This window comes from Siphateles boraxobius, unplaced genomic scaffold, assembly GCF_051911475.1.
Source record: "Siphateles boraxobius isolate OS27281-9 unplaced genomic scaffold, OSU_SipBor_1 48, whole genome shotgun sequence".
In the NCBI taxonomy this organism is placed as follows: Eukaryota; Metazoa; Chordata; class Actinopteri; order Cypriniformes; family Leuciscidae; genus Siphateles; species Siphateles boraxobius.
The window spans coordinates 1,592,887-1,620,362 of record NW_027509119.1 but is presented as its reverse complement, the minus strand read 5'-3'; the positions used below and the strand labels follow the sequence as shown (position 1 = coordinate 1,620,362).

Sequence of the window (27,476 nt, the reverse complement as noted above, 5' to 3'; positions counted from 1 at the left end):
CTCTAAGTAGGATAAATATAGGGTCACCATTGACCGTTGGAGGAAGTTTCAGGGAGATCTGGGACTGAAAACCGACGATGACACGGCTGACTTTTTGTTGAGCAGGTAAACATTTATTTATACTTTTATGATGTGACGTGTTAAATAAATAGCTTTTTATCAGTCTGACAACATGCTCATGCTGCCGGTCGGCATTGGAATGTTAGCCGTTTAGCATCGCCTATCACGGGTCAAAGTAATTATATTTCTTGAAGTGCTTGAATATATTTCAGTAGGCCTAGAGGGTTTCTGTTCGAGCCGTTCGGAATTTGAACAAGATGCGCTGTGTGCTGCTATAACAATTACTCAAAACCTTAGCAATACTAGTAGTATTATACTAATGGTGGTGGGGAGTTTAGAACAGTTCATTGCACACCATACATCTCTGTTCTGATGTTTACTACCGGTGATCACAGCTTGACTGAGAGACGTTGTTCAGGTCGTTTCCTGGTGGGAGGGATCAGGTAGCACAGAGGGGAGGGGTGTGTGTGAGGAGGGGCGGGATAAGTTTTTTAAAACTTCCCAACCGTCTCAGGCTTTCTCGACCGATTTTGAACATTGTAGACTATAGCTTTAAATGTATATTTTTTTGATAATGAAAAAATAAAACAGTTGTCATGATATCACAAAGAAAACAATATCTCGTTAATAGATGTAATGGAAAACATTATTTCTATTTATTTTATTAAAGCTTTCTTTATTATGAGAGATTTCCAGCAGAAAAGAGCAAATGTAGCAACCATTTGAAGTGCTGTCAGAGATGTTCACAATCTCTAAACATTTCCTTTACAGCATTCAGCATTATGAAGGTGTCATGTCAGTCTTATGCACTCCCCTTCAAGTAAAGTGTTACCCAAAATGAATATAGATGTAAGATCTCAATATAACTGTAAGGTAAAAAATAAGTCAAATGATGATCTAAAATAGACTACAAACAATAGATCATCGGAGCAATAAAGAATATGAATAAATGAATCAAAAGATGAGTAAATGAATACCATAGTATGGATATTTGAATATGCAAGTTTATATGATTAAAGAAAATAATAAAAAAGAAAGACAGTAATAAATGGATTATAACACAAGCTTAGCTCTTTAAAGCATAGTCAAATAAACTGTTCTGCTTTCCTGGCGTGAACCAGACCCACAATCACCCCTCAGATAAGATACATACATGCACAGATGGCATTACAAAGTAATATCTCTTATTTCCCAGCAACAAAGTCAAATACAAAGAAGCTTTAATCAAACGCTTGTCAAAATCAATAATCAAAATCAAAAGGCAGAATGACCTGTGTTTTACAATACTTAAAGGGATACTTCAGGATTTAGCATTAAGTTTTTTGTCAGTAGAAAACCAGTAGTATTTTCGAATTACTGTGCTTCCTCCCCTCATATCCCCCTGATATGAGAGATTTATGTATTTTTAGTCTGGGAAAAATCCTCCGATGAAGCAAAAATCGTCATTTTGCGTCATTGAGGATGTTTGGGCCAGAGGCTTAAAACTACAGCCAGTACTAGTAGCCAGTTCCACATGTTTTCACCACGCCCATATGGGGCGGGATCTCACTCACAGAGTGTAAAGATAGTGTCAGCCATCTTTCTGTAGACGCTAAGCTAACAGCCTCTTGCTCTGTGTAGAAAGTATAGTAGGCTAATCACGATGGCGGAAAGTAGTTTTGAAATTGAAATGGCAGAAGGGGATTTCGAATATCTGTTGAGCAAATCTGATGCTTTCGAATATCTGTTGGGCGAATCTGATGCTCGCGTCTACGTGTACGAGCCGCAGTACAGTGATGAACAGTTGCGGGAGATGGGGAGCAAGACCTGACTCGAGCCCGGCCAGACTCGAGCTGGGGTGGACTGGTGCTGTCAGTGATCTTGCTGTGCGCCTATGGAAACAGAAGAGAGTCCTATTGCTGTCGCGAATTTCAGCGATGTCATTTTCTTCTGGACGAGAATTGGAAACGCCAGCCAAAGCCCGCAGGGACAAACAGACGGCTTACTGTAAAGTGAGTATCTGGTTTGTTTTTCTTTTTTTTCTAAGACGTAATGAACAGAGTTTGGACACTCGGCATTATCACAATGTTCTTCACGCGTAGTCAGCTGAGCTATTGTTGTTATATTTACATATATGCTAGCATACTGTATGTGCAAATAGTTCGCATTGCTAACGTTGTGCTTAACGTTACTGTTTTGTAGACAATATCGCTGACGCCTAACAGCCTACCGTAACTTTATGGAATGGGTCCTGCAAGGCGAGAGACATAGTAAAGGCTATCGTCTCGTTTTGCCCACCTGTGTTGTCCAGGATATCAGACGGAGATATCCAGCTCCTGACGGGCAATACTGTGAATATAAGGAAACAGCTGAAGCTCTGGAAACAGCATGCTCAACTGTAGACAGAGTGTTCATTTCCTCCCACAGGTGGTGAACAGGGGAATGATGGCGCCGCTGTGTTTGGCTGGCCGTCTACCTTTGCTCTGTGTGTTATTGTGTTTGTTAAGTGTAAAAGTGTTATTATTAATTATTTTTTTAATTAAAAGTTATAACTCACATTGTTGTGGTTCTTTTTATAAACCTTTACTGTTACTAGAGTATGTATTAGGCTAGAGAATGTGTGGAGAAATTTTTCGGATACTGCCGCCTGTAACCGGTAGGCGTGGTTAGGGAGTGGCCTGGCCTCGTAAGGGCAGCAAAGCAAGTGCATTCTGGGAGTTGTTGTCTTTCAGCCACATGAGTAAAAAATAAATTTTCTGCCTTTTCTCAGTCTAGAATGCTTCAATTTAAAAATGTATTTCACATTTCTACTATATAAATGACCACTATTAAATACACATTCATCTTCCCAGAGCTGAAGTATCCCTTTAAGTAGAGCTGTTCTTCTCTCTTATATGTCAAGCACACATTGGCCATAAACACTAAATATAGGCCTGGCAAAATATTTTCTCAAATTGCAACACTGTTGGGGATTTTGTCTGGGGACAAATAACAATAATCAAATGCTAATCCCTCATTCCGGCTCTTGATGATGTTGGTCACCTCATCTAGTTCCTTGCGGAAAGTCTTTATGGCTTCCTTCACTGGTTGCTCTGTGAAGCACATATCTGGATACGTGCCTAAGAACAGCTGGGGAAAAAGTAATTTTTTTCTTAAAATCATCTTTCTTTCTTTTTACAAGGTAAGCTGACCATTTCTAAGCTCCGCCCCCTTGGTTACTGTCAATCATTCAGACAAGCTTATAAAACTAACAAAGAATTGGGGATTTTCAACTTCTCTGAATGAAGTCTGCAAGTTTTTATTTGTCGTGTTTCTTTAAACAACTTGTAAAATAATGCGGTAACATGATTAAGAAGATCAGCAGAGATCAGAATCAGTGCAAATGCTTTTTACATTCACTTGAAAAGAGAGAAGCCGATTACAGCACTGTAAAAAATTATATGATCAATAAATGATGTATTTTTCCATTAATTTAACCAATTTTAGCTTAATTTTATAAGTTGTACAAGATTCAACAACATTTTTTAAGTCAAGATTTTAAATAATGAGTTGATATAACTTGTACAGACAGTTAATACGTTTTTAAGTTGGAGTTGGAAATGTGTTACAGAGAGCTGATAACATTAGTGTGAGTGATCAGAACTCTTACTAATTTTATTTCTACATAAATCACAATACTGGGAACTGTTTTCTTACTATCTCGTCTGTGACCTTAATCAAAACATAAATTAATTTTCACTGTTATATGTTCTCCAGAAACAAGATAAATCATCTCTTCTATAACTTTTAGATCATTTAGTTTAAATATATCCAAACACACAGGACGTCCATTTACTGACATTATAGAAGAGCAAAAGCTTGTCTGTTAGGATTGGAAGAAATGTATTGCACTACAGAATACATTGCGGAAAATGTAATTTGTCACATATTAATTACTTATTCAACACCGTTTTGAATTTTAAAATGTGTGGATATAAAAGTGTGAATGTGGCACATTATATTTAATGTACTAGTAGACATTTCATTCTCGTTTTTTTGCTGCCCTCTTCTTTGCATGCAGACTAAAATTGCGGTGTGCAATGAACAGCAGTTATTATTATGATTTACTGTATACTAGACTATAACAGATCAGAGCACCGAATATTTAATATTTTAAATGCGTAAAACTACTAAGTGAATAGATAAAAATTCTGTTACTCCCAAAACATGATGACTTTTTAATGTGGGACTTGGCAAAAAGGTCAGTTAAATTAATTGCACTACCTGACTGAAAATACTTGTACGTTGGCAGTGCTGTAGAACACATACACTGTAGCAAGCAAACAATCTACAACAATAAGAATATTTTAAAATTAATTTGAGCCTACATAATGTTTTCTAAAAAATCATCTTTGGCCTATTTTTTTAACTCATACTTCGATGCTCTGAACCCTCAGCTAGTAACATGTTCATTATTTTTCACACTGATTTAGACTAGTCATGTTCTCTATCCAAATCAGACATCAAACCTCGTTCGTCTGGAACCGACTGAGGGCCCAAGCTGTTCCTAGTGCCTTTCTGGAACATCCACGATCAGGCAGACTCTCCATTATATACTTCATATCCACTTTGCCCTTCTGTTCGGGAGGCGGCTTGCGCATGGTGGAAGGACTGTTGGGGATCCAGCCATACCAGTCAAACTGCAACATAAAAGTTTACTCACAGATATTAGCTTATAGATATTATCCATAATGTTGCCTAGCAATTGTTGATGCTCTTGTTGTATGTAATGTAGTGTGTAATCCAACCCGATCTCACTGCAATTCGTAGGAATTTTACGAGGTGGTTAATTCATACGAATTCATACGACCTCACTCGTACGAATTAGTATGATTTTTGCTACATCGCATATTTTATGAGTTGCCCAATTCGTATGAATTTGTACGAATGACCTACCCCTGACCCCGCCCCTAAACCTACCAATCACGTGGGTTTAGATGAATCGTACAAATTTGACGAGTTAGGTCATATGAATTCGTACGAATTAGCCACCCTTTAATCACTCGTACAAATTGGTCGTGTGATAGCGTTGGTGTAATCTCACCTGTCCAAAGTTGACAGCAGCATGTTGTGCTGAAGCTATGAATATCGCAATGGTCAGGTACTTGATTAACTCTTCTCGAGTTTTCAGAGACTCTGGAAACAGTGACAGTACGCATTCAACTTGTGCACATATTTAAGGGTGACTTGAAACACACAAAGATGCATATAGAATATACAAGAATACAAACAATCATGCGTGCTTACACAGACCAACACTGACATTTTGGCCCTGTTTACACCTGGTATTAAGATGCGTTTTGGTTGATTGGATCACAAGTAGTTAATGGAGACACTTTCACATTTACACATGGGGCCTCGTTTATAACCGTTGCGTACGCACAAAACAGGCCCTGAAAGAGGCGTACGCCTTCCGACGCATAAGTTGTGATTTATAAAAACAAACTTGATGGGAAAATTTGCGCATCTGCACGCAAACTCTGTCCCATGCGTACGAACGTTTTGGAGATGGAGCAGTTTGGTGACACCGATGGTAAGCTGGAGTTAAATATCTTTTTGGTCACTTTTAGACAGAAAATCTAAAGAAAATTATACACACACAAAAAGATAATACAAACATAATTACACTCACCAAGCCTATTACTTGAAGCAAATATCCATCCCTTCTTAAATGTACGCGCCAGCAAGCGTGTTGGGCCGTTTAGTGAAACATACGCATATATAGCCTATCTAAGGGCAGATGAAGTAAAACCGTAAATCTTCATTATCTTAATCATAAATAAAGTGCATGTTCACAATAACAGTTTAAACTAGAATGTACATTTCCTGAATAAAATGTAGGTGGTGCTTGCAGTGGCAAAACTTCCAACTCAATTGCTAGGGTGTTGAACATGATTGCATACGAGCCAACAACCATGCCTGTACGATGTTCTGGTGCTGAGATATGGCTTATTCATGTGTTTGTATGGTTACTAGGGTACTCTATATGGTTCTTATGGTGTGCTTATACAGTTTATGGGATGATATTTAAAGACTTTTTGACAGTCATTTAGATTAAATATGCCATTCTCGTTAATAGAGTTATACACTTCAACTACATTAAATAATTACTGAGAAGTTACAAAAAAATGTATATTCAATAAATAGAAATATTTGTTGTGAATGCAATGCTTTTGAACACTTTTCCTCTGGAATGCTGTGTTTTAATGTTTTAACTACATAGATAATTGGTTATGTTAATAGCAGATTGTCTGAGAAAATAGTTTCGTGCAAATAATGCACAACAAGGTCTATCTGTTTGCATTCAAAATATAAATCAATTAAAAATACTATTTGGACAGTTTATAGTATTGATAAAAACTTTCTTTGAAATGTATTTTACACTATTTGATTTATTTATTCAAAAGCAAGGCAAGGATAGACTACTAAATGATTTTTATTAGTGTAATGTGATGGCACATCCGTATTTCATATTTTCCTAATGTCTTGTTTCGTTAAACATGTTATAACGTGGATGAATAATCATATGCAAATGAAATGCGGATAAAGGATATGTATAGTAAAACTAGACGTTGTAAGCTCATATATGGTTATTTCGGGGAGGAGACAGATGTTCGCACAATCTTCCGCTGACTGGGATTTATAAAGTAAATTCTGCGCAGGTTCTGGTCTACGCCTGTTTTTATAAGTCTGAATATTTTTTTGCGTACGCCATTTTTAGCTTTCGGGCGCAGGTACACTTTTAGTTACACATCTTACGCACAGTTTTATAAATGAGACCCCTGGCGTTTTAATCCGTCTCTTTGGTCCGCTTTCAACCACTTCTGTCCTGATTTCTTCAAGGGGAGTGTCTATGGGTGGGTAAATGAATGGGCTTTTTCAGATCTTTCGATTTAATGGACGAAATAAGCTTGCTTAATTTACAATCATAGACCAGGGCGCCTCAACAGGATGACTCTAAAGAGAGGAAGCATTCGATTTAATGGAAGCCTAACTACGTCTATATTCAGGCCAGCATCCAAGGAGCCTCCAGAGAGCCTAACAGCCTGGAAGAGTGAAGGCCTCAAACAAGAGGCCTAGCAACTCTCTAACCCAAGGGCAGTACAGAGAAAGCTCAGAAAGAGCTAAAAACTCAGTCTAACTGACCCGTGAAGCTTCCCAGATTAAAGGCCTCAATACAATGACTCTCATAATGAGAGGAGGCCTAGCAACAGTCCACACTGAGGTCAATAGCCAAGGAGGCTCCAAGAGGGCTTACTGACCTAGCATACTACCTTAACGGCTAGCTGAGCTCTAGGAGCGGAGGCCTCAGTATGACGACTCTCTAAATGAAGTGGAGGCCTAACAACGCCCCATGCTCAGGACATCTTGGAAGGAGCCTCAAGAGAGAGAGCCTACCACTCGCAATTGCTATCCTAGAGGAGCTCTGGGAAGCGGAGGCCTAAATAAAGATATCTCTCTAGCGAGAGGAGGCTTAACAACGCTCTTAGTAGTCAGGGAGGCTCAACGAGAGCCTAACAACTTAGCAAACTGCCTGGCCGAGCTCTAGGAGCGGAGGCCTCAACATGACGACTCTTTAAACCCAGAGGAGGCCTAACTAAGTCCCACTCTCAGGATATCTTGCTAGGAGGCTCACAGCAAGCTTAAAACCTGCAATTGCTATCCTAGTTGAGCTCAAGGGAGCGGAGGCCTTAGTAAGATATTTTAGTCTTTCTAGCGAACAGGAGTCCTAACAACGCTTGCAGTGGCCAAGGAGGCTCACAGAGAGTCAAACACTTAGCCAATGTCTGAGCTCATAGGATGAATACACTATGTCCTACGCTTGTCAAGGAAGCAACATAACAGGGCTAGCAGCCTGACACAATAATGTGTGAAGCTCAGAGGAGCGGAGGCCTCTAATATAACGACTCTCTATAGTGAGAGGAGGCCTAGCAATGCTTTAATTCAAAAGCAGTGACCACTCCTCACCCAGATGCACCAAAGGAGGCTCAAGAGCTTACAACTCAGTATTACTAGCCAAATCTGGCTCTGAAAATGGAGATAAGGTAAAGAGGCAGATGTTATTTTGCCTCTGAGACCCTATAACGTTCAGAGAGATTACTCTGGATTACCTCCCTGAGATCTTCTCTTCTCCCTCTGGCTTCACATCTCCTCGATGCTCTACCCCTTGAAGGAGGGGAAGCGCGAGAGGCGGTGTTCACCTTCTGGTCTCGCTTCCACTCCTCAGATTAGGACGGCCCAGCCCCCTTCGTGGCTTAAGGCGTATAAAGGTCTTGAAAGCCGTGGAGTGAGCCTTCGACAAGGCGAAACTGGCCCATCAGGGAGAAAGTTTTGCTCCTTCTCCCCGATGTTGAATGTAAAGACCTAAAACCTGACTGTAAATCATACAATATACTGTTTTTACTAATATATTTTTTAATCTGGTCATAGACTATTTTTTCCATTCCATGAATAGAAATAGGCCTATAATTAACCATATTTAACATACAACCCTTTTTATATAATGGAATAACTCTAGCACGTTTAAACTCACTTGGTATTTTTCTTTGTTCAATTGATAAATGTAACATATATAATACAAAAGGAGCAATTAGTCTAGCACACTCCCTAAAACATGTTGTAGGAATATTGTCAATCCCAGGTGCCTTATTTCTTTTTATTTCACTAATACATTTAAATACTCCACTTTCAGTAACTGGTCTCAATCTAAAAGAATCATTAACAATTCCACATTGGCCATAAAAAGACGGCGGAAAATAGGCTGTGTTTTAGTGACTTTTCAAATGCATTCGACAACATGAGCGTCTACACTATGAAAGCAATCCAGTCAAATGGGTTTTCGACAACCTCTGGAAGTGGTCGAAAGTGGACAAGCTCAAAACATTTGGACCCTGTTTACACCTGTATTTAGCGTCATTCTCTTGTGATGCGATTGGCCAGGTGTAAACAAGGCCTTGGATAAGTTAAACCTGTTCTCACTGTGAGGTTTTTTCATGCCAGAGTGCCAATCCTCAACAAATCCTTGAATCTCCACATCACTTTCAACGGCCTCATCGCTGTCATAGTAGATTTCGACCACAGCAGACACAAAACTACAGGAAGATAAAAAGATGACAAATTAACAAATTAATGAAAATAACTTTTTATTGGAATGTATGTGGACTAATTTGTACTTTTGCACTAGTAGTACATGATCTGAACTGTTGCAACACCTACTTGTGTATTGCATCCCAGATCATCATGCCATCATCTCTATAATAGTACTTGGGCGCATTGTTCATTCCTCGAGCTTCTATGGCCTCAGGGAAGCACAGGGACTCGTATGTTAAAGTCTCCATGCCAATTTTAATCACTTCAGCTATCCCATCTCCATTGAGGCTACTAATCTGTGGATACCAAGAATTCAGTTAATATTTTGCCTAAATATTTTCAGCAGTTATGTAGGCTACTCGTTGACTTTTTGAAATTGGGGAACTACTAGGTCTGTCGGTTTAAGCAAACACCAGTTAACTAAATACAAGGTAGTCTATGAAATAGAAGTAAGAGCATTCAGCAAAAAGACAGAATATCACAAGGCAGAAAGTCAGGTAATGGCTCAGGACATTATGAAGGTTTGTTAACACTGTGTGTGTCTTTAAACAAATATCAAGGACAGAAATTATGGTTCCCTTTCGAGAGGTCTCTCCTATTGCGTAAGTAGCTTTATGTAAAACGCATTGCAGCTGCACAGCAGACAGCAATGAGCGAAGGAGCTCGGTCATTGGCTGTGCTGCGGCAACTTGCTCGAACCAATGACGGGGCGATTCTGAATGTGCGACCAATGAGCGCACCTCGCGCCCGCACGCCTCAGAGCCCGCCAAGATGGGCGTGGCCAAGAGCTATATATTGGGCGCCCCGTCATGAGAGTTCTTTAGATTTAATCTCCTTCAGCGAACACCTTCTTCGCTGAATCCTCCGGATTATTGAAAGCCTTCGCCGCCGTGGAAAAGCATACCAGCGGGATTGCTACGAGGACGTCGGCATCTTCAGCCGCCCTTCGAATGCCATCCTACTGAGCCATCCGGCGCGCTACACGCTACACGCTACACGCAAGTATTTACATCTGTTCGCCCCGCGACATTTGTAAAAGAGCAAATTTCTGAGGCGTTGTTTCAAATACCTTCCTGCGCGTCGTGCAGAGACCTTCTTCCGGACGGGGATCGTCACATCATCTGCGCTCGCTGCCTGGGCCGGGACCACGCAGAAGCTGCTTTGACCAAGGGCGGATGCCTGGAATGTGACGACCTGGGTCTCTCCGCACTGCGGGCTGGCTTCGCCGCTTTCGCTGCGAGCGAGCCCATCGCTGACACCCCTCTGTTTGAGCAGCGTGTTAAGAAAAAGCGCCGCTCACAGAGGCTTCCTGAACCTAAGCTCAGTGACGTCACGCCGAGCCAGTCTCCGCGTGCTTCACCGCCGCTCTTGTCTTCCCCACCGCCAGTTCATTTCACTCAGCCGGACCCACACCCCTCTAGCAGAGCGGTGGGCCTTGTGACTTTCGGCGCGTCCGAGGACGACGGGGGAGTAGATGACTCTTTGTCCATCGACGCTGCATCTGACGACTGGCCGGGCTCCACTTTCGACCCCCCCCCGTCGACGCTAACTAGCACGAGTGGGGGCTCCTCTATGGATACAGAGATTGTCCGCATCCTCTCGAAGGCCGTGGAGGACCTCGGGCTCGATTGGTCTTCTCCCGAAGAACCAACCCGAAGCCGACTGGACGAGTGGTTTCTGCAGGGGCGCCAGCAGGCCCCTCGGCAAAGGCCTTCTCCTTTCTTCCCGGAAGTTCACGACGAACTCACCAAATCATGGAAAGCCCCCCACTCTGCGCGTCTGAAGCCTTCTTTTTCTTCGTCGCTCTCCTCTGTGGACGGCGCGAAGGAAAGAGGCTACGGGGGAACGCCGCCCCTCGAGGAGGCCGTGGCCAATCATCTCTGCCCGCCCTCCACCACCGGATGGAAAGCCAAGGCTTCCCACCCCTCGAAGCCCTGCCGCACTACTTGGCTCTCGCTGGTCGCGCCTACACCGCCGCCGGCCAAGCTGCGTCAGCGCTTCACTCAATGGCGGTACTTCAAGTGTTCCAAGCCAAGCTTCTCCACTCCCTGGACGAGTCTGGCCCCGAACCCGGAGCCTTCAAGGACCTACGTAGCGCGACTGACATAGCCCTGCGAGCCACGAAGGCCACCGCCCAGTCTATTGGCCGCGCCATGGCTCATTTGACTGTTCTCGAGCGCCATTTGCGGCTGACTCTGACGGAGATGAAGGACGCGGATAAGGCCCCGTTTCTCGACGCGCCTATCTCCACCAGCGGGCTGTTTGGACCGGCAGTTAAAGGTTTCGCCGAACGCTTCACTGAGGCCCAGAACGCTTCACAACCTATGTGCCATTTCCTGCCTAAACGCTCCAGCTCATCGCAGAGCAGACAGAGGAGCCCCCACCGCCTCTCAGCCCGCGCCTCAGACTGACGCTCAACGCCGCTCGCGCTCCAACAACCGCAAGCCGCCTCCTTAGCGACGGGGTCCTCGGCCCAATATTGTGCTGAACCCTGAGCCTCGAAAGCCTTCCTAGCCACAGGAATGAGAAGAGAGAGTGCGTGTCTCGCAAAAGCCGGACCACTCTCTCTGCAAAATCTCAAACATTACCCAGTCCCCGTACAGGCGGCTGGAAATGTCTATACAGCAGTCAATGGGCCAGTCACAAAGCTCGCTCACCTGCAAACAAACGCCGTTTTTACGGCGACACACAGAAAACACAAAAAGAGTTTTTTTCTGCCTGTGTCACTAAGGGTTCACATGTCCACAAAGTGTGCATTCCCAGATACTGTCAAAACCGTGCCAAATTCATTCCCAGCTCAGGCTGCACGCCCCATGAATGTAGATCACGTGCCTACGGTCATGTACGCACCACTACACACAAGCACTGTTCACACAGTTATGAATTCATCCCCAGTAAAAGCGGGAAACATTATAAAAGTGACGCGTGTGCCTACCACTGTCTATGCACCCCCACTTATAAACACTGTCCCTACAGTGTCAAACACAACCCCAGCTCAGGCTGCGAGTCTTATAGACATAGCGCGCACTGTTGTAATCACACACGCGCCCATTCACTCAGCTGGTCAGCGCGCGCCCGCGCCTCAGAGAGCTACGAGCTCAGGCGATTCGCTGGCCGGGTCCCTACGTCACAGCGGCCCGCCCCTTGCCTGTATTCAGCCCATATCTGTACACGCAGCGGCATGGGAAAACATTCCAGATATGCCGAAATGGGTGTTGAATATAATAAAGCACGGATACTCGCTCCAGTTCGCTCGCAGACCACCACGTTTTACGACTGTGGTCGAAACAAAAGTGAGAAAGGAGTGTTCGCATGTTCTACGCACCGAGGTGCGCAAATTAATAGAAAAGGGCGCTGTGGAAACTGTTTCCCCCTCTATGAGCGGGGCAGGTTTTTACAGCCGCTATTTTCTCGTCCCGAAAAAGGATGGCGGTCTCCGCCCCATCCTAGATCTCAGACCCCTGAACAAAGCACTAATGATTCGCTCGTTCAGAATGTTAACAACCAAACATATCCTCGCGGAAGTACGCCCAGGAGATTGGTTTCTCTCAGTGGATCTGAAAGATGCTTACTTTCACATTCCAATAGCGCCTCATCACAGGCCTTTTCTGAGATTCGCTTTCGAGGGACAGTCTTACCAGTAAGCAGTACTTCCGTTCGGCCTGTCCCTGGCTCCCCGTACATTCACGAAATGTATGGATGCAGCACTTTTCCCCCTGAGACGAAGGGGAGTGCGAATACTGAATTATCTCGACGATTGGCTGGTCCTAGCACAATCAGAGAGTCAGTTAATAACACACAGATCTTGGATTATCAGCCATCTAGAATGCCTGGGTCTAAGAATCAATTTTGCAAAAAGTATACTATCTCCCAGCCAGAAGATTTCTTTCCTGGGAATAGTTCTAGATTCGATGCAAATGACAGCTCGTCTCTCATCAGAGCGCGCGCTCACCATCCGGCGCCTTGCAACATCATTCAGGGCGGGCGCGCGCGCCCCCGTCAAGCGGTTTCAGAGGATGCTGGGTCTCATGGCCTCAGCATCGGCCGTACTCCAGCTAGGATTGTTGCATATGCGTCCTCAGACCTCCTCAGTCAGGCCAGCGGGATGATATTTCATCCCCGCCCCGATCTGTGGGCCCTTCATGCATGGCCCCTCAACGGGTTCCCAGGAACCTCACGAGTGGAGCGCTAAAAACCATCGCTGAGGGGCGGGCGCCCTCCACGAGACGCTTATATGCCCAGAAATGGAAAGTGTTCAGTGACTGGTTTAACGCCGAGGGCCTGAACCCTGAAACATGTGAGATTACGAACGTACTCACTTTTCTACAAGGGCTTCTGGAGGCGGGCCGCTCCCCCTCCACGCTCAAAGTATATGTGGCGGCCATCAAAGCGTCACACGACCCTGTGATGGAACGTCCATTGGGAAGAAACGACCTAATTATTCGTTTCCTAAGGGGCGCTAGGAGGATGAACCCTTCACGCCCCCCCTCAGTGCCGATCTGGGACCTAGCTACTGTCCTAGACGCCCTTAAATGGCCCCCGTTCGAACCGAAACACCGACCGTGCACCTTAAGCAGCTCTCGCTCAAAACTGCGCTCTTGCTGGCACTCGCCTCGGTCAAGAGAGTGGGCGATCTGCACGCGCTTTCGGCAAGCGCTGCCTGCTTGGAATTCGGACCTAACGACTGCAGGGTCGTCCTTAGGCCAAAACATGGGTATATTCCTAAAGTGCTCACCACTCCCTTCAGAGCACAGGTTATCTCCCTAACTGCGCTACCGTCTCCAGCAGACGAACACGACGCTAACCTACTCTGCCCCGTTAGGGCTCTCAGAGTGTATTTGGAGCGTTCTGCCCTATTCAGACAGACAGAACAACTGTTTGTATGCTTTGGCGGCCGTACGAAGGGTTCCGCCGTTTCAAAGCAGAGAATCTCTCACTGGATAGTTGAGGCTATAGCTCTGGCTTATGAAGCCAAGGGACTTCAATGCCCCTCGGGAGTCAAAGCACACTCCACCAGGAGTGTGGCTTCTTCCTGGGCGTGGTCGAGCGGGATACCGATCGAGGATATTTGTGCGGCGGCAGGCTGGGCCTCACCGTCCACATTTATCAGGTTTTACAACCTACAGGTCACGACATTGCATTCCAATGTACTATCAGCATGATGCTAGTAGAACTATGAGTTCGTATCTAGATTATGTATGTGCTTGTGTCACACTGAGCGTCTTCTGGCCGCTCTTTACTTTTTTCCCACATATAAAGCTCGCCTCTGCCGGCTAGTTGGATGATAACTTTGTTTTTTAGCTCAGGCACCTGCCTCTGGCTATCATAAGGCGAAGTTCAGCACGCACGGCATTTTGCATGGTGTTCCCATAGCGTAAGCTACTTACGCAATAGGAGAGACCTCTCGAAAGGGAACGACTAGGTTACTAACGTAACCTCGGTTCCCTGAGAGGAGGGAACGAGTATTGCGTAAGCTGTCGTGCTTGTGCTTGGTTAGTTCGCTTCAGTCGTTTTAACCTAAAGAACTCTCATGACGGGGCGCCCAATATATAGATCTTGGCCACGCCCATCTTGGCGGGCTCTGATGCGCGCCGGCGCGAGGCGCGCTCATTGGTCGCGCATTCAGAGTCGCCCCGTCATTGGTTCGAGCAAGTTACCGCAGCACAGCCAATGACCGAGCTCCTTCGCTCATTGCTGTCTGCTGTGCAGCTGCAATGCGTTTTACATAAAGACTTCAATATTCTCGAGAAAAGGAGTTTTCCCATAGCGTAAGCTACTTACGCAATACTCGTTCCCTCCTCTCAGGGAACCGAGGTTACGTTAGTAACCGAGTCGTTTGCCAGACAAAGACTAAATAATCAATTATGAATAGAATCGCTTAGAATCCTAGCAATATGCTGTTTATGTGTGGATATATTAAATAAGGTGTAAAGCTACCTGGGTGATGACCCCGTCTTCACTGATGAGACTTTTACGAGCTGCTACATTGATTGCAATTGTGAAACGAACATGAGGTTTCAGTAACTGTAAGAAGCATTAAAACATGTGCATTCAATCATAAAAACTGATTTAAAAGCATAACCTGAAACAGCAAAATTGGTTTCCAGTTCATTCCATGGAGGTTTTTGGTTAACATTAATTGAAAAGAAGTTAAGGATATGAGAACCAGCAACCCTTCATCAAAAAAAATTTCATATGTGAAACTACAATCTTCAGTTCAGCCCTGAATCTAAATATCATGACTGTATATTGAAAGACATGTACCTTGTATACAGGATGGACTGCAGGGAGCTGTCTGTACATGGCAATTTCAAAAACCTCTGATATCAGATGTGTCCTGAGAAGGTGCGTGTCCAACTGGTGTACAATGAAGTCGGCTGATTTCACCCACATCTTGGCAAACATCCAATCATATTCATTATCACTCGGGAGAAAGATTGGGCTCTTTTCCCCTGGGTTTTGACTGAGCTGATTCAGATATAATAAAGTCAAGCGGGACATTTTTACTTCGGTAAGTAAATTCACAACAAAGGCACTTTTATTTTTAATTTATGTTTTCATTTGATACTGATTATATATGGGACAGATACCTGAATGGCAATTGGCACAATTTGGTCGAATCTGTTCTTGTACAGGAGGCAGATGGGTGCAGTCAAATACACCTGATCGCTGGATGCTGGAACTCCCTTCAGTATTTCATAATCCACTATGTAGATGTTTCCTGCCTGTAAACATGTACACAGGTGCAAAGTTTAGCACTAATTATCTGTGGGTTAAAATAACATGGATTTGAGTCATTTATGTAAACTAAATAATGTGAAGGAGAAGTAAGTCTTGAATTTGATAACTGAAAAACTGTTCAAGTGATTTATGTCTTAATGTATCTGACCATTAATTCCTCTTGTAGTGTGACTCCTTTCTTCAGAGAGCCCTTCACCATCTCATGTGTGACTGGAAATTTGTCTGGGATTTCCATGCACTTCCTGATCATGACAGGATTGCAGCCATTCAAAAACTGATAGCCGAACATGTAATCCTTACTCCAGTCTTGCATCACGTTCTCTGTCCAGATTTCAAGGGGGAAAATTTAGTCAACTGTCAAAGGCTTTACAGGTATGAATAAAAGTGCCTCTGCTTTGTTGGTTTCTCACAACAATTGATTGTTTTTTGGGGGATATATAGTATTTGTTTAAATGAAGGAACAAACCTAGTAGAGTGTTCTTGATATTAAAATTTCCCAATATATTTTTAAAATCAGCCACATCTTTCCAGGAATTAATGAAACCTCTAAATATGTCACGACCTGATTCCCCAATCCTGAAAAAGAGTGCATACTGTATAACTATAGACATTAACACTATTTGCACAAATTTCATTCTGGAGAACTGAGGAAAATCTCAGCAACAAATCAACAAGGACTGTGGCCCTGACAAACTTACACTTTAAGCAAATTGATACCAAACTCAATAGTTTTTGTCCTATCGAACTGAACTTCTGGAGGAAGATCCTCCATGCTCTTAGGGTATTCTTCGCGCCACTCCTTCCAGCTTCAACAAGAAAAATGACAACATTTACTGGAACAGTTAGACTGTAATGTACAATAATGTTAAGTTAGTTTCACTTTCATGGACTTTTAGTTTGTTTATCGTCAGTTTCCTGTTTCCTGTTTCCTTTGTCTTAGTTTCCAAAAGTATATCATCACACCAGTTAGTCTTTAAGTTCGTTATCTTGATTACATGCTCTCTTGGTTTCAGTTCCCTTAACAAAGCAAATCTTCCCGTGAACTACCAAAATACAGACAGCACGTTACATGTCCCACAAGAGACAGTAATATACTGGACCACTGTTACACCACAATAAGGAATGCATATCACTCAGTCTCACGGGCAGCTGTAGGGCTCTCTGATCACTGTTTGGTTCATCTCATACTGACCTACAGGCAGAAACTGAAATCAGCTAAACCTGTGATAAGGACTGTAAAAAGATGGACTACAGCCCTGCTTCGATTGCACTGATTGGACTGTTTTTGAAGCTGCTACCACCGATCTGGATGAGCTCACAGATACTGTAACATAATATATAAGTTTCTGTGAGAATACATGCATTCCTACCAGGACATTCTTATCATTCACTAACTCAAACACCTTCGTCATGCCAAAGAGGATGCTTACAGAAGTGGGGATAAAATCTTGTATAACCAGGCCAGAAACAGATTGACGAAGGAGATCAGAGTTGCTAAAAGGAACTACTCTGAAAAACTGAAAAAACAGTTTTCATCCAACGACCCATCATCAGTCTGGACTGGCCTGAGGAACATCACCAACTACAAGTCACCATCCCCCCGATCTGTGGACAATCAACCATTCATTTTTCTGCAGGTTTGAAAAGCCCTCATTCACACCACACACCCGCTCTGATCTGCACTTCACACATTGACCATCACCTCCTGTACTCCCGCTCTCCTGCTGGATCTCTCTCAGTTTGCTTACAGAGCAAACAGGTCTGTGGATGATGCAGTCAACATGGGACTGCATTATATCCTGCAACATCTCGACAGACAAGGGACTTATGCAAGGATCCTCTTTGTGGACTTCAGTTCGGCCTTCAATACCATCATGCCTGGTTTTCTCACAGCCAAACTGACCCAGCTCTCCATACCATCCTCGATCTGTCAGTGGATCTCCAGCTTCCTGATGGACCGGCAGCAGCGAGTGAGACTGGGGAAACTCACTTCCAGGACTCTCACCACCAGCACTGGCGCCCCTCAAGGGTGCGTTCTCTCCCCACTGCTCTTCTTCCTGTACACTAACGACTGCACTTCTAAAGACCCCACTGTCAAGCTCCTGAAATTTGCCGACGACACCACTGTCATCGGTCTCATCCGGAAAGGTGACGAGTCTGCTTACAGACTGGAGGTTGAACAGCTGGCTGTCTGGTGCAGTTACAACAACCTTGAGCTGAACACGCTCAAAACATTGGAGATGATCGTGGACTTCAGGAGGAACAGCCCAGCACTCCCCCCACTCACCATCATGAACAGCACTTTGGAAGCAGTGGAGTCATTCAGGTTCCTTGGCACTTCCATCTCTCAGGACCTGAAGTGGGACAATCACATTGACTCCACTGTGAAAAAGGCCCAGCAGAGACTGTACTCCCTTCGCCAGCTGAGGAAGTTCAACTTGCCACAGGAGCTGCTGATTCAATTCTACTCAGCCGTCATTGAGTCTGTTTCATTGACTTCCATCAATGTCTGGTTTGGTTCAGCTACCAAATCAGACATCAGGAGACTACAACGGACAGTCCGGACTGTGGAGAGGATCATTGGTGCCCCCCTGCCAAACCTCCAGGACCTGTACTCTTCCAGAGTGAGGAAGAGAGCAGGTTTTGAGATTTTTATTTGAGATAAGATTTATTTATTTATAATATTCAAAACACTGTAAATGTTCATAATCTGTAAATGTTTATTCTGACTAAACCCAACTGTGATACTTTTATTCTCATATTTTTATATTTTTATTTTATTTTTTATTCTTATAATCTGTATTATTATGTGTCTTGTTGTATTTGTATATGTGCACTGGAGGCCTCAGTACCAAAACAAATTCCTTGTGTGTGCAAGCACACTTGGCAATAAAGCTCTTTCTGATTCTGATTCTTATTGTCCGGTATTGTTTGTGCACAGCACACTGTTTGTTTATGTTGCATTGTTTTTAGCATGACCTGATTCTGAGTTAGTTAATAAACCTTGTGTTATTTTGATCCTTTTTTGGCATTTCTTCTTCTGGACTAATGTGACAGATACAAAGAATTACATTTAAAGGTGAAGTGTTTTTATTTTTTTCTTACAGCCCAATTTAATGTTTAGAGACAATTACAAGTAGGCGAAGACTTTTGTCAGGTGCCTTGTGATTTCCTTTTACAAAAGTACACTAAATTGCAATCAATCCTTAAAATATTTAATATTTTACCAATGGCCGATTTTTTGGAATATTCTAAATAGTGTCAGCATTGCCAGAAACCAATTTTCTTGCTTTTCCAGAGTGATTACATGGCATTTACAGCTCAGGTAACTGGTTAAAGGGGGAAAACTGTCCAAAACCGAGCAAATATCAAAGTCAGCGTCCAGCTCAAGTTTCTGTACTTCCATTGAGATGAATAGAAATCCTCCCAACGCACCAATGTTTAGCAGCGGGAAGAGTATCCAAACAATGGGAAATTCCCTTTGGCATCACCTGAATCACTGGTCAAATTGCAAAGACTGAACACGAAAACTGAAAAGAAAATTTCTACAAACACGTTCATTTGTTTGTGTTCTGTCACGGGTGGTTGCTGGAAGAAGAATACAATCCAGTACACAGGTTTATTCACAAACACTCCAACAGAATGGAGAACGGACAGCAACACACTTAACATAGACGACACCGGAGACTGAACTCAAAAATAACTGAACATATATTGATGGTAATGCACAGCTGAGCATAATTAGTGTCCGTGACAACAAATGAGTGACGAAGGCAAGTGAAGACAAAACATAACGAGTCCAAACTAACGTGAGTGTGACACGCACACACACACACACACACACACACACACACACACACACACACACACACACACACACACACACACACACACACACACACACACACACACACACACACACACACACACACACACACACACACACACACACACACACACACACACACACACACACACACACACACACACACACACACACACACACACACACACACACACACACACACACACAGCTGCTACGGACCTATGTATATGACAACATATTGTATATGTGACAATATATTTACAATATTATTGTGTCAAGCACGGTATATATGGAGGAATAAAGAAAAAATGGCAGCAATTGAATATTGTTCAAGAATGTAATTGTTTCTTCAAACCTGAATTGTTTCTGTCTAAATTCCAGTTCCTCTTGTCTTTTCTTTGTAAGAAATTCTGTGTCATCCTGAAGCAATCGAGCTAAATAAATGCACAAAGAAATATATAGCACACATTTTAGACATAGAAAAGAAAGCCTTTAAGACATGATTCAGTAACAACTGAACAACTGAAGTTTAAAAATTTAAAACAATCATGCTTGATTTAAAATGAATGTAGCCTACCAGTGCCTTCTCGGATAAACACTGGCTTTTCATCTTCTATCCAGCAATGGCAGGGGAACTCGAAGCATTTTCCAGAGGGTGTTTTCACTTTGATATACTCACAAAACCACTGAAAATTGATTAAAATTTTCTGCTTTTCAAGTTTCACCAGGACGACGTCTCCAAAGTCCTTCTCCACACAGATGTCGAGGGAGATCTCCTTTAATGACAACTTTTATTAGACACATTATATACGGGGGGGGGGGGGGTCAACAAACCATCAAACAAACAAACAAACAATAAGCATCTCTACACTAGAGTCTGCAGTTTATCTCAATGTTTGCTGTTGCAGATTACCCAAGTTGTGTTCATGAAATAGACACTGAACACAGTCAAAACGAGACATTGGAGGAGCGCTAATTTTAGTGGATCGAATTATTTGTCTGCATCATCAGCTACGGAAATGAACTCATCTGCTATAACTTTACAAACGGCCGGGATATGGAATAGTGACGACTTAATAAAAATAATACAACCTTAATAAATCGATTTATTACATTTGGGAAACGGGTAAATGTTAAACCCAATATCCACCAGTATAAAACAGACCTGATGCCCAATATTGAGTTGTTATAATACCTTATAAACCATTCTGAAAGTCTTAGTAACTTTCTTATTAGCAGATGCTGAGATTACATTCAAATCATTTTCCACTTCTTTAAGAAGACAGAGAACGCAGGTTTATGGTTTTGAAAAGTTGCATTTGTGTAAAATTTTGTTAAGAAAATAATTATATTAATAATAAAAATAGTGTTAACTCAATGTCAGCTCTAAACTTTTGTATACATTTCTTTACAGGGTCAAATCTGTGGATCAGCTTAAAGGATTCTTCATTCACTTTATTCAAAGTATCAGCCATGGAGTTTGTAATGAATCATTTAAGAAAGAAAGATGTATCGTTAGGTAGTTGACTAATTATTATTTTTGTGTTGCCTATTTTGATACACTTTAAATTATAGCCTATAGGCTACTATTGATATTTAAGTTAAGGAATTGTGTTGCAATTAAGAATAGATAAGCGGAGACTGAACATCCTTGTCTAACTCCTTGGTTTAAAGAGAATTTATAGGTGAGTGTAAAAAATAAATCCATAAATAGCAATAGCAACTTTTGCTATATAAAATAGAAAATTACTGGCAGCTTATTATCAGGAAATGTAATGTAATGTAAATCCAGTAATTTTACAGACATTTCAGTTAACCATAGAACACATTAAGTTCAAAATCCAAAATACAGGTAAAACACCTGTAAAAAAAAAAACGATTTCGTGAAATTCTGTCATCACATTAGCCTACATTGTGCCCTATTTTCCTACGAATATTTTTATAGTGATTAGCCTACTTAGTTTGATTGAGCTGTTTCCATTTATGTAGCCTACACCATTTTAACCATCCTGCAAAATGAGTGGCCAAAGCCAACTATTTTGAAGTGCCTAAAATAAAAGTTGGTGTTCAATTTGTCAAAGTATGGAAGCTCGTTTCTGCCACAGAATGACAAATAAAAAAGGTAATTGCGACTTTTTATCTCACAATTCAGACTTTTTTTTCTCACAATTGCGACTTTACATCTCGTAATTCTGACTTTTTATCTCAGAATTACGCGCTAAACTTGCAATTGCGTGTTATAAAGTCAGTATTATGAGATATTGCCTACAGTTGTCCTCCGCCCCAGGGCCGGCCCGTGGCATAGGTGGAATAGGTAAATGCTAGGGGCGCCGCTCATCCCTTGGAGTGCCCAAATGAGTGTTTTTTATTTTTATTTGTTTTATTTTATTTATCAAAAATACAGCTTCAATACAGTAGATAAAAAAGCGATCGTCTCACAAAAACAAAGACAATAATAGGCTACCAAATACGAGCTCTGGCCATTGGGTTTTGTGTGTAGAATGGGAATAAAAACCTTGCAGTGCTGAAACAAGGAAAAACTAAATGTATTATTTTTTGTACTAAAACAGATGTTATTATGTTGATCTATAGCAAATATTATTATTTATGTGCTCAAGAGCGTATTTAAGCAATATGTTCATATAACTTCTCTGCTGGGTATTTTATTAATTGTAGGGTATTGACAATGAGCACGCGAGATGGCCTGCTCTAGGTCTGCTAGCTGCTGCACTGCGTTGACAAGGAATACAAAATTAAGGATAATTTTTTGGCTTCAGTATCTCGAGAAGATGAATCTTTCCCGTAGCGTAAGCTAAACTTACGCAATACGAGAGAACCTCTCGTAAGAGAACTTGGATGCCCCCAGTATGTTAAATGAATGAAATGGACACTTAATAGAATAAATTATTATAAAACATTGAACTCTAATCTACACTATTTAAATGTTGCTGTGGGACAATGTGAGAGACACCGATTAAATTCAATATATTATTCTAAATATTATCATTACTGGTAGAAAACAATAAAACATAATAGATGGTTTATACATATATATCGCACAGACCACAACTGGCCAACAAATAAGTTGAAAAATAAATTATGCTACTTAAGAAATGTACCAAAAATGAATAAATAGCCTAATAATAACAAATATACATACTCTTTGTCATGCATATTAAAATGCTAAAACTGTTACACCTTCACAACTAGACATACTGTAGCCTAAGTATTTTCTTCCTCACAAAAGTAAACCGTTTAACAAGAAGTGCTCTCTCGATATAATACTGAACAATTTACCAAAACAATTATATTAATAATAAAATATAATATTTTGGGGGTTTATTTTTATAACCTACAGAGAACGTCATCATCAGAGGTTATTTAAGCCAAATTCTAGGCATGTTTGCCGCCAGTGTTTACAACCGGTCAAACAAAGATGTTTTCTGGGAATGTTCCCTGCAGGTTATTTTCGGATTTTATTTTATAACCTAAAGAGATATGTTATTTTTAGGTTTTATTTTTATAACCTTCCCAGAACGTTCCCTGCAGGTTATTTTTTAGATTTTATTTGTATAACCATGTAAATTAATTAAAACGTTGTAGATGATACCAATAGACTATAGCGATTATTCTAATGCTGAAATTTGTCATGTATTTATAAACAAACAATATATACTGCTCGGACTCCTTCGGTCTCTCTCGCGCAACTGCTGAGCGCGCTCTCGGACACACTCGGTCTCTCTCGCGCAACTGTTGAGCGCGCTCTCGGACACACTCGGTCTCTCTCGCGCAACTGTTGAGCGCGCTCTCGGACACACTCGGTCTCTTTCGCGCATTGTTGAGCGCACTCACGGCGTTCGCTTCGCTTTTGTCCACTCCGGCGCCTCATAAACACACACACACACACACACACACACACCAGAGAAAAAACTTCGCAGGTCCTATGCGGAGAGAGAGCCTACTCGGATGAAAACCGCTTCAGTGAGTTCAATTATAGTAACGCCACATTATTTTGTCACTAACGGTAACTGCGTTGTAACTGGGGAAACAGTAGGCTAATTCGTTTGATTACTCGTTACTGAAAAAGATAACGCCGTTAGTAACGCCGTTTATTTATAACGCCGTTATTCCCATCACGGTTAATAGTCTACAGTGAATTGTCATAATTTGCGTAAAATCCCGTGTTTTAACTGATCTACTGATCTTAATGGAAATTTGAAGAAGTCAAGTGAACGACAGCTCTATCAGCCTGAAGTACTACACTGATGTGGAGTCACCAAGCGTTCTTTTTTAAACAACAACTTCATCTATTCGGTCTTTATTACAATAAAACATTAGCCAATATATCTGTTCTTAAATGACCATGGTAAACCGATAATAAGATACGATTAAAGTTAGCATTTAATATTTATTTAATATGGCCAAATCAGTCACAAAAACGTACACAAAGGAATGTCATGCTCAGACCTGAATCGTCTACAACCAATGAGATTGCTGTATTATAAGCCAATTAAATTGGGGGGTGGGCGGGGCGACCAATGTGTAGCCCCGCCCTATCAGACTGCACTCTGCATGGGGTAGCCTACTACGTTATGATCGCGATTGTGTCGGAGAGTCCTTGTCTATGAAATATATTTATTCCACAAGAAAAGAATCATACAATTACATAGGAACGATCATCCAGTGTTTAATCAGATATTTTTTTATATGCAATTAGGCTACATTAAATCCGTTTTAATTCCACATCCGTAGGGATACTATATAGGAAATAATAGCCTACTTGAGCAATACTGTTAGAGAACATGCACACTGATGAGAGTGACGAGATGGAAATGTAAATGTTCGCTTTCCTCTCTCAATAATAAAATAAACACACAACAAAATTAAGAAAAAGGGCCATCTGTTTTGTAATTAGATGCATGTTAAGGCATTTTCTCTAGATTTGAAGTGAATAATGATTTGACTGATTTTTTTTTTGCCACCCCAATACAATCACTGCAGGTCTTACCTGGCCACCCCTGAAAAAAGTTCTGGCTACACCCCTGTGTGTCTGGAATCCCATACATACTGGGGTTTGACTGTTAAAATATGCAATGTCCGACAAATTCACAAACTGTTGGGGACAATGTCAGGTAATGATACAATGAAAACAATTCTTTCTTCTTTTTTTTGTGTGCAAATGAAATCCTTTGAGATAGATCAACGTTCTAATGAATAAAGATATATATATATATATATATATAGGCCTAAATATTCATTGAATCATTGAATGATATACAAATAATAATTATAAGTTGATAATAAAAGATAGCCTAATTAGCACTTTGCATGAAAAATAGATCGTTATCCAGAGAGCGCTCAGTCTATCTATATTTTTCCTTCTAAATATTATGAAATTGAGTGTATTTGTAAAGGGTTAAAAGGGTCACTAGATGGTGCAGAGCGCTCGGGAAGAACTTAAAACCCTTACAAAACTACAGGAGAGAGAAAAGATTCCTCTGATGAACTCTATAGACCAGGTGTGCTTTATTCAACAGGTGTGTGTGAGTGTGAGTGTGAGTGTGAGTGTGTGTGTGTGTGTGTGTGTGTGTGTGTGTGTGTGTGTGTGTGTGTGTGTGTGTGTGTGTGTGTGGGAGGCAAGAATAAATACCTCAGTCGAGCTGAACACAAGCTAAAGATTCTGTCTCATTGTTTCTGCATACAGGTGGGTTAATGTTCCTCAAAATTGCAGGCATGTATCCCAGTTTAAGAGATAAGAGTGTTGTGAATCCTTAGTGAGAACGTGCAATGTTTAGAGTTGAGTAGTTTTGCCGTAATGTGTTGACATAGTGATGTTCAGCTAACTTATACACTGCCGTGCTAGGCTAGCGGACCTGTTGCTAATAATGAGTAACCCACAGTACAATAGAAACGCTAGTGGTCTCGTTTTGTGTTGTTAACTTATCTGAAAATGTATCCATTGCCAATGGGTGTATAAAACATCAGGTTAAACTGGTTTTCTTTGTGTGTAAGCATTGTAGTTGACTTTGTAAGTGATGGAAATGCAGTAATTTGTGTAATGTGATGGAATTGTCGAACTTTGGAAAATGTTTGTTACAATAACCAAATGAGAACAAGTTAGTTTTTTTGTTGTTCGACTGGTCAATATGTAATTCACGTCAACTGAAGCACAATGAAAAGTATGGATATGGTTTATTTTGCTGTTTCCGTTATTATGTATTCACACATATGAGGTAGCCTAATTACTTGGTATTTTCCGAAGATATGGTGATACCTTACATACTTTAAAGTACATTGAAATACCTGATGCTACAACAAGCATTTTGTTTTATTGCCTCAGGAAATCGAATATTAATTCCTTTGTTGAAGCAGAATAAATACTGCAGTCGAGCTGAACGCAAGCTAAAGTTTCTGTCTCATTGTTTCTGCATACAGGATAAAGAACACACACACACACACACACACACACACACACACACACACACACACACACACACACACACACACACACACACACACACTTTTCTCTGATGTATTTTCGAGTGTTTTAGACAATGGTGTGAAAAGCAGCTATGATGAATAAAAATTTACTTGACTGAGGCGTAATTAGTTTTAATGCCGTTTGTATTGTTGAAAATGTCTATCTTAGCTATATTACAATGCATACTAATGTAAAATAACGCATTAACAACATTAATCAGCATATAAATCAAAACGGCCTAATGTTACTGAATGAAATGTCGACCCAGGACGAGCTTTAGGGCTGTTTCTGAATCTGATGCAGATGTAGATTTTAACACGTGATTTACTCAGTTTTTGCTCATAATGTTGCTTTTTTGAATGAAACTTACCCATATCCATGTGTTGATAAAAAAATAATAATAATGCATGAAGCTATAAAACGGGCATATCATTATAAAAGCTTTCTATTTTAAATGCAAGCTGTTCTTTGTAACTTTTTATATTTATCAATGAATCCTGAAAGTATCACACATGTTATAAAAAAATTACATGACTTGCTTGAATTCTAATGTAGAATGCGGTCTGTTATTTCTTGATAAGTATAACTCACTGTTGCCATGAAAAACAGAGCGTTGCCATGGATTCTATCCGTAGAGACGGAACTGACTTTTTTCTTTAGCGGAAGCAATACAATCGTTTTTAAATCAATAAACTCCTTTTTAAATCAATATTTTGTGTCAAATTATTAATTTATTTGGTAGGTAGCCATGTAAAAAGCGGGATATTGCCTCCGCTTCGCGTCGGTGTCCTGAGCAGCCTGTCGGGGTTGTATTCGCTATAACAACCGCCTCGCTCTACATTATCCCTTACATATTAAGCAGCACAACCGTTTCTAATAATGTTAATAAATCAGCATAGCATATTAGACTGATTTCTGGAGGATCATGTTCAAAAACATTAAAAATACTAATGTTTCCAAATTTTTGACCAATAATGTATCCTATATGATAATGGAAATAAAAATTAATAACTTAAAATAAAAATAATCAAGTCTTTAAAGTTCTTACCCTTTTAAAATTAACAAAACCACCAAGATAGGAATTGTTGACCAGGATTCTGTCACTGCTCTGATTCTTCGAGTTTATCAGCGTCAGGTAAATGCTGTTCGTTTTCTCAGCAATAATATGTCTATAAGTAGAAACCTTCACCTTGTAGGTCGACATTATGGCTGAATGAAACATGTACAATCTCTGAATCTTCAGTTTATTCTTAAGCACCT

General features: G+C 41.3%; 1 protein-coding gene across 3 annotated transcripts; it reads right to left on the bottom strand.

Moving 5' to 3' along the window:
• Positions 1 to 715: 715 nt before the first annotated feature.
• LOC143710584 (polyunsaturated fatty acid 5-lipoxygenase-like) lies at positions 716 to 27,476 on the bottom strand. Of its 3 annotated transcripts, none has more exons than XM_077201534.1 (14): positions 27,265 to 27,443; positions 20,313 to 20,511; positions 20,091 to 20,169; positions 16,608 to 16,715; positions 16,376 to 16,485; positions 16,058 to 16,230; positions 15,759 to 15,893; positions 15,433 to 15,636; positions 15,106 to 15,192; positions 9,295 to 9,464; positions 9,058 to 9,170; positions 5,123 to 5,214; positions 4,548 to 4,718; positions 716 to 3,168 (listed from the first exon to the last, which is right to left on the bottom strand). In XM_077201534.1, exons 1-14 carry the CDS (start codon positions 27,436 to 27,438, stop codon positions 2,989 to 2,991), a joined length of 1,995 nt encoding a protein of 664 aa, XP_077057649.1. In that variant the 5' UTR covers positions 27,439 to 27,443; the 3' UTR covers positions 716 to 2,988. The 3 variants fall into 3 exon arrangements, with proteins under 3 accessions (XP_077057649.1, XP_077057651.1, XP_077057650.1); XM_077201536.1 differs by lacking the exon at positions 27,265 to 27,443 and adding an exon at positions 25,386 to 25,593; XM_077201535.1 differs by lacking the exon at positions 16,608 to 16,715 and having other exon boundaries at positions 27,265 to 27,476.